Genomic DNA, 11,296 nt, shown 5'->3' on the forward strand with positions numbered 1-11,296 from the left:
ATGCAATGCTTAGATAAACAAAAGTGCTTTGGGGTCCCATTGATTTGTATCACGATTTTCTTTTAGTGAAACTTATTTCCTTTTTAAAGAGGGATGTGCTTTTTTTTTTAATTTCACATATTCCCTTCTCAAAGAGAGGACTTGTTCTGCTTTTATACCATGCACGAAAACCATGTATTTTTTGGCTCGGCCCCAAACCCCGTTTGCTAGTAAGTGTTTTCCAGATGCCTTCTATTTGCAGAGAACACATCAGCACTTGGGAACTGGGTGCCCTAAAGACCCAGAAAAACAAAAGCAAACTTGCAGGCAGGAGGGGAGGTGGCTTGTGAATGGTGCGTCTCCAGTTCTCAGTGCGGTCTACGCCAGCTGTGTGCTGGGAGGATGCAGAGATGACAGAACCACAGTCCACGTCCCCCAGGGGTTCACGGTCCAGCAGGGCAAACACTGACACAGGGCAGGCTGATGAGGGCCGTGATGCTGAGTGCTGCTGGCGGAGGGGACCCGGAGAGGTACCCTGCAGGCCTTGAAGACCCAGCCTGCCCTGTGCCGTGTGGGCGGGGTCCCTCCCTGGACCTGGTTATTCACCCTGGGATCCAAGAGCCACCGCCACAGACCTGCTCAGGCACAGACAGCAGCCCGGAGGGCTGGTTCCCTCCAGCACTTGTCACCATAAAGGTCAGGTTTTCCCTCTGGGGCAGATGTGAATTTGACATGGGTGAGCCGAAGGACAGCAAACAGCTGGGAAAAGCAAGTGCTGGCTCTCCTGCTGAGGGTCCCAGCTCCCACTCCCGGGATCAGGGAGCTGAAGCCACTTGCACACGTGTGCACACACTGCCGTTTCCTGGCTCCCGCCCTCACCGAGCTGCACTGTCATGGTCTAGGCAGGAGATTTTCACACGTGTTCCAGAAAGCTCTGTGCAGTAATAGGGGTGGGCATTCCCACCCCAACCCTTGGCTCACCCAGAGCAGCCGGGTTTTTTTGTCTGCTTTTTCAGTTCTGCATGAGATTTTCTTCGTTAACAAAATTGCTTTAAGCCACAGCCCTAGGCCTAATAAAAAAAAAAAACAAAACCATCGGCTGTCATTTTTGGACGGTCTACTGGGTGCCACGCCTGGCACTCAGGGAAGTTAGCTGTCCTCATGGGAGAGCACAGAGGGTCCCGAAGCCCGTCCTTCCTGGGGGCGCTCAGCTTCACTTTGGCACAGAGTTACTTTGTTCCATAGTTTTCCTCAGATGAGATGGTTTACCATTGGCCTTTAGGTTATATGTTGGCGTTTCCTTTCAGCATCCCGGCCGGGGAGCTTGGAGAGCAGTAGAAATGCATCCAGCGACAGCTCACCTCTTAACCTGAAAGGTGAGCCGGCCTTTCCTTCTGGGCACTTTGCAGTGTATGTGGATCTTTGACTCTGGGCTTATAGTATATTTGTAATTTAAAAAATACGGTTCCCAAGATCCTCCATGCATTCTGCGTTTGCATTCCTAGGCCACATCACGCAGTTTCAAGTGAAGGCCTGGAGTTTGGATGGATTGGGGTTCAAATCCCTTCACCCCCTCTGACAGGCTCCGGGCACCTGGGAGAGTCACCCATCCTCTGAATCCGAGTTACTTCGTCTTTAGAATGGAGAGAGTGACGCTAGTTCCATTCCACTGTGGTCAGAGAACATAGTGGATGGCTTTGATTCTTTTTAAGTTTTTTAAAGTTTATTTTATGGTGCAGAATATGGTCTGTCTTAATGAATGTTTCCTGTACATCTGAAAAGAATGTGTTTGCTGTCCCAAGACCACAAACCCTTATGCAAATCTTTTCACTTCTCAAGAGTCCACATGACCAGCCTCTAAAGAGCACCTGGCACATAGCAGGTGCTAAATAAACCTTTAACTATATGAACAGACAAGAGCTAATGAGTCTGGTGCCGTATAGATCCTAACAATTGAAACTTCAGCAGAAGCTTTCCACTTTTATCTCAAGTTACTTTGTTCTGAATTCTAAGCATTCCAGAGTGTTCTTAACATCCAAAATCCCAGGCTGGGAGAAGTGCGCCCTGGGTTCTCAGGCAGCGTCCTCTCTGTCTTAAGTGAGCTGGGGGCAGCACAGAGCCCCCCTGGAGACAGAGAGGGGGACTCACGTGTGTTCTCTGTGTCGCCCGCCCCGACCCCAGGTTCCTCCGACCAGCTCCACGGCAGGTCCGAGAGCTTCAGCAGCGAAGACCTGATCCCCAGTAGGGACACAGCCACTCTGCCGCGGGATGCCAGCACCCCGGGGCGCACTGCCCTCAGCCGCCATGAGTACCCCCCACCCCGGAACGGGCCTCTCCCCCAAGAGGGCGCCCGGAAGAGGGGCGCAGCCCAGCCCCATGGCGGGGTACGGCCCTGCTCAGCCTCCCCGAGCAGTGAGATGGTCACCCTGGAGGAGTTCCTGGAGGAGAGCAACCGGGGCTCCCCTTCCTCCGTGAGTGGCCCAGGGCTCAAAGGGACACAGCGAATCCCTCTTCCTTTGCTATCTCCCCAAACTGGGACAGTAGGCAGAAACCGTGGCAGCAAAGTCACAGAAAGGGATGGAGCGGGGGTGGCGTGGCCTAGGTGCAGGGCTGCTTGGGTGGGGAGCAAACCCACGAGCCAGCAGATCCCTGGGTGCCAGCAGCCAGCCCCAGACCTCGGAGGCTGTTTCTCCATCTGTGAAGGGAGTGGGCAGAACGTGGTGCCGGCATGGAGGGCAGGGATGCTGTGCGCCCCCCGCTGGGAGCTTCTCGAGAGAAGAGTGACCAGCACCCCACTCACGGAGTTAGCGTCTCACGAGGTTTTGTGGCAGAGCTCAGAATGCCCACTTCCCCTGAGCCTTCACCAGCAGAGAGCAACAAGTTTTTTCTATAAAGGGCCAGATAGTAAATATTTCAGGCTTTCCAGTCCAGACGGTCTCTGCTGCAACTACTCGACTCTGCCGCTTTAGCGGGAAAGCAGCCACAGACCATCTGTCAATGAGTGGGCATGGCCATGTTCCAGTAAAACTTTACTTATGGACATTGACATTTGAATTTCATATAATTTTCACATGTCCCAAAAGACTGTTCTATAAAAAAATTTTTTTTTCAATCATTTAAAAATGTAAAAACTATTCTTAGCTCACAGGCCATACAAAAATGGGCAGCAAGCTGGACCTGGCCCGTAACTCTGGTTTGCTGACCTCTGTTCTGCAGCTCTAACCCCCAGACATCACCTGTATTAGGATTCCCTCCACTGTCACCTTTCCAGCGTCTCCATTTAGCTTTTCTGAAGCTGCATGTCTGTCTGTTACATACTCTGTCTAAATTCAGTCCCACGAGCTATTGGGTTATTCGACAGATGACATATATACTGTCTTGCAACTGAGACCTTTTAAGGTTTAATGCTTCAGTGATTCTATCTCATTTCCCTTAAACAAATACAGTCGAACTTTCTCTAGCCATATAGTAAACTCTGTGACCACGTTAATGGGTCACAGTGACACAGAATACAAAATATTTGTTTGGGAGATACTTACTGAGCAGCTACCGTGTGTTAGGCAGTATGCATGGTGCCTGCGCTAAAAGAACAAAGCAAACCAGTTACTGGGCAAATTTCTATCGCAACTTGCTAGGTGCTTGGTCTTGTGGTTGTCTATGTATCAAGCGCTTACTGTGTGTTAGAAGCTGGAGAACCCAAGGTGGGAAAGACAGAAAACCTGCCCTCCAGAAGTTTACGGTCTGATGCAGTGGGTCTTAAACTCCAGTGTGCATCGGACTTGCTTGGCAGAACACAAGCTGGATCCCAGAGTTTCTGAGATTTTGCATCTCTATGAAGTTCCCAGATGACGCTCTCCCTGTCAGTGTGGGTCCAGGCATCACGCACTGAGAAGCACTGATCTAATGGAATAAACAAGAATGTCCAGAAATCAGGGGTGCCTGCAACTGGACGGCTCCTCTTCTCAGTCCTTTTCCGATTCTGTGCCGGTCCCCGTGAGTTTCCTTTCTCTGGGCAGATCTCAGGGGGTGGGTCCTAAGCAAGGCGCACGGCCCCTCCCCACTCAGGTCAGACCTGTCCAGATACTCACTGCTGCTCACCTGTCCCTGTTGGAAGCTGACGCTCACCCTCTGAGAGCCACCCTCCTCCTCGCCCCATCTGCCCAGGTGCTCACCCCCGTAGCCCCACCTGACACCCCTACCCTCCTCTGAGCAGGCCTGGAGAAGCCACCCATGCCCCCCTTTCCCAAGCACTGATGATGCTGGGGGGAGGGGGTGTCACAAGATGGGCTCCCTGGGTGGCCCTGAAGGTGGGTGTTAAAGAAGTTAGAAGTGTGCAGAAAGGGACCAGGAGGTGCTGAAAACAGCTGCAGAGTCTGACAGCCGTGGGTTCTAATCCCCAATCTGCCACTCTCTAGATGTCTATCCTCTATGACCTCAGTTTTCTTACATATTAAATATTGTTTTACTACAACCTTAAACAACCCTTACAAGGGTTGCTTTCAAAATTAAACTAAGTTTTTTGCGATTATACCCCTGGTTCCTGGCACAGCACCTGGCGTGTGGGAAGCACTTGATAAATGGTTCTTGTCCATATTGATGAGCCAGGGTCTTACTGCACACACACGCCAAGAGCGAGGCTTCCAACTAGCATGAAACAACAGATTGCACCTCTGTCAAGTTGAGCATCCAGATGTTGTCAGGGGCCAGGAGTTGTTGGCAAGTGGTTCCTGAGCTGCTGACCCGTCCTGCAGACTGATGCCCCCTGACAGGTCACAGCGGGCTGGGGTCTCATTGCAGCAGCTCTCGGCCCCTGACTCTCAACGCTGATGTGAACTCACTTCCCTTCCGCTTTTTGCAGCGTCAGCCTCAGGAGAAACCTCCGCTTGGCTGCTCTAGGCTGTGAGGTGTTGGCAGAAGGCTGAAGTGAACCTGAACACAGCCATCGAGCTTGGCCTCTGGCGGCTCTTCCTGTCCCCACGATGGTGGCAAAGGACGCCAGTTGCCTGGCCAGGGGAAGCCCAGCTAGGTGGCAGCTCCGTGGCAGGGGGCAGCCGCTTGAGGGGGAGAGTCTAGAGGGCTGGGCCACCTCCCTCTTCTCCTGGACGGTCAACCTTTCTGGTTCCCACCGCCCTTCCCCTGCCCCTTGTGCCTCCTTTTCCCCTTACTTCTCACATTAGGAGAAACATCTGAGAGGCAGTGAGGGTACTGAGTGTGGTTGATTCTGGCTTTTGGGAGCTGGTCTTGTTTCTCTTCCTCTCTGTGGCCCACAGTAAAGCCCTTGCAGTGTGTCTGAGCCTGGTGCGCTGACAAAGAAGGTCCGGTCCTGCCGGTCAGCTTTCTGCCACTTGCTCTGCTTGGTGAAAAAATGGGAACCAGGTTGAAACAGTTGGCCTGACCCTTCCATAAAGTGGATGAGCCTTGTGGGAAGTCATTTCCTCTCTGGATCTGCTTTCTTACTTGTAAAGTTAAGGGGCTACTTGGGAATTCCCAGGCGGCCCAGTGGTTAGGAGTCCGCGCTTCCACTGCAGGGGGCACAGGTTCGATCCCTGGTCGGAGAACTAAGATCCCACGTGCCACAGAGCGCGGCCAAAAAAAAAAAAAGAAAGAAAAAAGGAGGCTACTGAGTGGCGTCTGGGTCCTCTCCCTGATGATCCTTGTATTGTCCCAACCCCTGACCAGAGCAGTGTGTATGGTGGGGAAGTTAGACCTTCAACAGGCCGAGCGGGGAACTTCAGTCCTGGCCATGCGGGCGGCACAGGGGACATCCTGGGTGGGAGGAGGGGTCTCCAAGGCCCCTCTGGCCCTCACTCAATTCTTCCTCTCTTCCCTGTAGGACGCTCCCAGTGGCCGGGATGACCTGCTAAGTGACTATTTCAGAAAGGCCAGCGATCTCCCGGCCATCGTAGGCCAGCCAGGCCCACCTACCAGGAAAGAAGGGGCCAAGATGCCCACCAGCTTCGTGGCCCCCACCATCAAGATGCCCGTCACCACCTCCGAGGGGAAGCCGCTGAAGCCCGGGCAGTACGTGAAGCCGAACTTCAGACCCGCTGAGGCCGAGGCCCTGCCCAGTGCCCCCCAGAGGCAGGCCCAGCCACCCCAGAGCCTGTCACTGGGCAGACTCCGGCAGGCCGCGATGCCCCCCGCTTCCCACACGCCCACTGGCCGGAGTGCATCCCTGAGCCGGGCCTTCAGCCTGGCCTCCGCCGACCTCCTCCGGGCCAGCGGGCCAGAGGCCTGCAAACAGGAGCCAGGGGGTCCCGAGGCCTCGGGGGGCAGAGACACAGGCAGCCACAGCCTGCAGAGCTCCACAGCTCCCAGCTCCCACAGCCTGGCCCGGGAGCGGACCCCACTTGTGGGAAAGGCTGGCGGCTCCTGTCAGGGCCCTGGCCCCCGAAGCCGGCCACTGGACACGAGGCGCTTGTCTCTGGCTCCCCCGAAGGAGGAGAGGCCAGCTCCCCTGCAGCAGTCTGCCACGTCCCCAGCCATCGCCGCTGGAGGTGGCAGTGGCAGTGGCAGCAACTCCCAGCTCCAGCGCTGCTCACCTGCTGCAGCCCCGGCTGCCAGGACTAAGCCCCAAGCCTCCCCGCACTCGGGAGAGGCGGCCACCATCGCCCCCGTCCGGGCGGGGTTCAGCCCCTCCGAGGGGGACGGGGTCCTGGGGCAGGGCCACAGCGAGGGCCTCCCTGCCAAGGGCCCGGGCAGGTCTCCCGACCTGGCTCCCCATGGCAGCCGGGCCTCCGAGGACTTCAGTCGTGGGAGCAGCTCGAAGAGCACGCCGGCATCCCCCGAGCCGGCTGGGGACCAGCAGACCGTGTGGTATGAGTACGGCTGCGTGTGACTTGGCTCCTGGACCGGCAGCTCCTAAACCTTAAAGCTACTGACGCACCTGCTGATCACGATGGCCTTTCCCCGTCTGCCCGTGGTGCCAGGAAAGGGCTTTACAATGAGGAAAGTGTTCCCGTGCATTTCTTCTGTTTGTTTTGTTACTAAAACACCGTGCCAAGCCCTGAGAGGGTTGCACCCTCCCCCCGGTGTGTAACGTGTCTTCTGTATCTGTAGCCTCCAGCAACTGGTATCTTTTGAACAAATCCACTTTGGCATGGGGACACTCAGAACGCAGTGACAAACTGACCCCAAAGCAGACACTGTTTGAGCGCGCCCCTGTAGAACACTCGTTTGCAACTTGCTGACCTCCACTGAAGCATGTGTGTATATGGGCGTGTGCACACGCACATACACACACTCACAGGACTGAGCCCTGGTGGCTCTGGAAACTCTACTCCCCTCCCAAAAGCCATTTGATCCTAGGAGAAGCCCCCACTGGCCAAACTACAAAGATCTGGAGGCCCTTGGGTGGACCCCAGAGGCAGGCTCGCTGTTGAAAACCAGGCACGCTGCCGTGCCATTGCTGGGGTCCCAAGCGCTTCCCTTCACCCCAGAGCCGAAGTGGCCTTCCAGGCGGGCGGTGGTGGCCTCAGGTGTTTGCCTCCCCCCTGCAGCCAGTTCCTGGGCTCTGCAGGGTGGGCTCCAAGGCCACAGGGCCACCTGCCTTCCCTGACTCTTCTACAAACACTGGATCTGGGGGCCCGGGCAGAGAGAAGCCCACCCAGCAAGTGTGCATAGCATACAGAGGGGAGGCGTGTGCAGGAGTGAGGTGCGCCTCGGTTTACAACGTGGCTGCAGTGTCCCCACTTCCCTGTCTCAGGTGAGATGTTGATTTATTATTGCTGAGTAACTTCTCGTGGTAGAAACCAAATCTCTTTTAATATATTACATATGTATGTACACACATGTGAAATATATGTACTTTGAGGGGATCTATTTATGTTCCATGGGGAGTCATTCTTTCCTATCAGGAATCTCACCTGCTGCTTTGTGTATTTGGTCAGATTCCCGGCACGTTTTGTTTCCTGTTGTTTAGTAAAGGTGCTCTTCCAGGGATGCACTAAACCTGGTGATTTTTTTTTTTTTTTTTTGAAGATTTCTTTTTCCCTTTGATTCAATATAAGAAAGAAATGGGAAGCTAAGATCAATTTTAGGAGTGCTTCGGGTTGTGTATTAAATAGCCATTCATTCTGGAACACTAGGACAGAATTGTAATAAAAGGACATGGAACAGTACTGAGTCCTGGTTTTCCTCACTGCACATTATGGCAGCATTGACTAGGCTCTGGGGGCTCAGGGTCCCTGCCTCAGCACCAGTCACTGGAATCCACAGCTCCCTTGGCCCCTAGGTCATCAGAGAATGTGGAGGGCAAGGTTTTTCTCTTTACAGCAGCTTTTTTCCAGACTTGAATTTATTTTAACTTAGTGTAAATTGAATTCTGTTTTGATACGGGATTTGTGTCATGGCAGGAGCTCAGCTTAAAGTGGTCCTTTGGATTTTCCCAAGGCTACTCTACTAGGAAGTGCCAGACCTGGAATTTAGACCTTGGGGGCCTCAGATTGGAGGCTTAAGTCAGATGGAGGGAGGGAAGGAGGAAGGAAGGCAGGCATATAAATATCCACACATGTCAAAATCTTTCTTCTAGTAGATTTCTGTCCATCTGCTGCCTCAGCGTCTCCTTTGCTGTCTCACCAGACTTTTTCGAGAGGATCTCCTCTTGTCTCCTCACCCGTTCTTTCCCGAGCCTCTGCAATCTGGGTATCTCACCACTCAGCAGAGCTCCTCCAGCATATGAACAGCGGCCACCTTGCAGGCTTCATTCCCTGTGGCCTTTGCAGCATTTGACCCCTGGCCAGTCACCCCTGGGAACTCCCAGTCTCTGCCTCGTGATTCTCCCCCTTGTGGGATGGCTATTCAGCCCTCAGACTTGCCGGCCCCTCGTTCATTCACTCATTCCTTCCACAGACAGTCACTGGAAGCGTCCTGTTTGCCAAGTCCTAGGTTGCGCCTTCGAGACCTCTCCCTCCTTGCACCCCTCCGGGGCTGGTCCCACCCTGCTCCCGGAGTACTGACTGCCCCTCAGAGCCCCTGCCTGGACGGCAGCCTTCCTCAACTCCTCTCCCTGGCTCCTCCGGCGACACCAGCTGTCACACAATCACAGATGCCTGTGATGCGGGCCTCATCCCTCCTCTCTTCACATCCCACGTTTTATAGTTCACATCCCACGTTTTATAGTTCACATCCTGGACCTGAGAATGTGTCTGGAATCTGGCCCCCCTTGTCTTAGCCAGCTGTTCTCATCCTAGGTCACACACATACCCTTGACCCTGGGTTTTGGTAGTAGCCTGCCAACCAGTTTGCCTGCCTCAGACAGCTCAGCCCTCATGGCACCTCGGGACGTTCACCCAGGTGACCCCCACACCTGCCGCACCCATCCCTTTGTGGCTTGGTCCTTTGGCTCACCTCAAGGCGCACCCAGACTTATCACTCCCTTCTCTGCCCCAGACAAGCTCATACACATCCACAACTTTCATTACAATCTGTTCCCAGAGGCTCCAGATGTATCTCCAACCCCAACCTCTCCCCAGAACCTCCAGATCTGGTTCCAGCTTGGATGTCCTGAGACACCACCAACGCAAGGTTCTCAACACGCAGTTCCCCGTCCTCCCCCCATCTCGTCCCTCGAGACAGTGTTTGAGGTCCCCCACCCTCCTCCCCATGCCCTATCCATCACTCCATCAGCTGGCTCCAATTCTGACACCTCACTCGCATACACAGCCAACCCCATGCAATGGTCCTCCTGGGCAGTACCCCAGGGTCCTGTTGCTGAGGGGGGCAGCCCAGATCATGCCCCTCCTGAGCTCCCAGGCCCCACCTTCTCTGCACTGGCCCGGGAGACACATGACCCAGTGTCTGGGAAATATCCAGCTGGCCACTGGATATTCACGCCCACAGCTCAGCAGTGAGTTCTGCCTGGAGGGAGATTTTGGATCATCTGTGAGACAAGAGGGGCTCACCCTGCAGAGAACATTAAAGTGAGAAAATTAGAAAGCGTAGGACAAATCTTATGAAGCACCAGCCAACATTAAACATCCAGCCAAAATGTTTATCAGCCAACCTGGGGGAGGGAATACACACATACACACATACACACATATTTACGGATGTAAAAGATTGTGACACAATTTACAAATAAGCTATACGATATATGAAATATATAATACTTTTTATTGTAAAATCCATACAGCCGATTGATTCTCTTAGAATGCTCTCACTGATTTTTGCCAAACTTGTGTATTTATAGCCAACCTATTCTTGCAGCTGACGAATGAGTGTAGTTCCAATGTGAATGTCGGTTGATGTTTTCTTTATGTTAGCAAGTAAGATGAAAATGAAACAAGTCAAAGATGTATATCAGAACTTCACTCATCTGTTGATGATGTGAGTGACTGCTCAGTCAGGTAGCAGTTTCTGATTGTTGGCCAAATTTCCTCAATTTTTTGTGCTGTTCACATTGTAATGGCTTAGAGAGACAGCACACTTTTTTAAAAAAACTAGACGTATAGTTTACATGCTGGAATATTCACCCAAGACACACTTTTAAGTTTAATCTGCACTAGTCACATTTTCCCCATCACTTTCTTAATTAAGTCAAGAGACTCTAGATACTGCAGAAGACATAAATCAAGCCCTAACTGGTAACACTTGCCAATTTCTGTGGCATAAACACTCTCACTATGGTCGAGTTCAAGCTGCTGCCATAGTGTTCCTAACCACAGAGGTGGAAAGAGATGTGCAGTGTACCCTGTTATATAATATTGCTTCCATACAGATGCAACAGGTGTAAATAACCTCAAGAGCACAGGTAACAGTAAAATAATTAGGAAGTGGCACATTTTGAGTGTTTACCTTTTCTTTTTTTTTTTTAAATTAATTAATTTATTTATTTATTTATGGCTGTGTTGGGTCTTCGTTTCTGTGTGAGGGCTTTCTCCAGTTGCGGCAAGCGGGGGCCACTCTTCATCGCGGTGCGCGGGCCTCTCACTGTGGCGGCCTCTCTTGTTGCGGAGCACAGGCTCCAGACGCGCAGGCTCAGTAATTGTGGCTCACGGGCCTAGTTGCTCCGCGGCATGTGGGATCTTCCCAGACCAGGGCTCGAACCCGTGTCCCCTGCATTGGCAGGCAGATTCTCAACCACTGCGCCACCAGGGAAACCCCCTACCTTTTCTTTTTTTTTTAATTTATTTATTTATTTTTGGTTGTGTTGGGTCTTTGTTTCTATGCAAGGGCTTTCTCCAGTTGTGGCAAGCGGGGCCACCCTTCATCGCGGTGCGCGGGCCTCTCACTGTGGCGGCCCCTCTTGCTGCGGAGCACAGGCTCCAGACGCGCAGGCTCAGCAGTTGTGGCTCACGGGCCCAGTCGCTCCGCGGCA

General features: G+C 53.2%; 1 protein-coding gene across 1 annotated transcript in view; it reads left to right on the forward strand.

The window, feature by feature from the left end:
• Positions 1-6,817, forward strand: part of CCDC88C (coiled-coil domain containing 88C) — a 122,847-nt gene extending 116,030 nt beyond the window's left edge. The window contains exons 28-30 of the mRNA XM_068555346.1: positions 1,287-1,355; positions 2,161-2,450; positions 5,813-6,817. Coding sequence (XP_068411447.1) covers positions 1,287-1,355; positions 2,161-2,450; positions 5,813-6,817 — 1,364 coding nt within the window. The remainder of the gene's footprint in view (positions 1-1,286; positions 1,356-2,160; positions 2,451-5,812) is intronic.
• The last annotated feature ends 4,479 nt before the right edge of the window (positions 6,818-11,296 follow it).

Source organism: Eschrichtius robustus, chromosome 1, assembly GCF_028021215.1.
Source record: "Eschrichtius robustus isolate mEscRob2 chromosome 1, mEscRob2.pri, whole genome shotgun sequence".
In the NCBI taxonomy this organism is placed as follows: Eukaryota; Metazoa; Chordata; class Mammalia; order Artiodactyla; family Eschrichtiidae; genus Eschrichtius; species Eschrichtius robustus.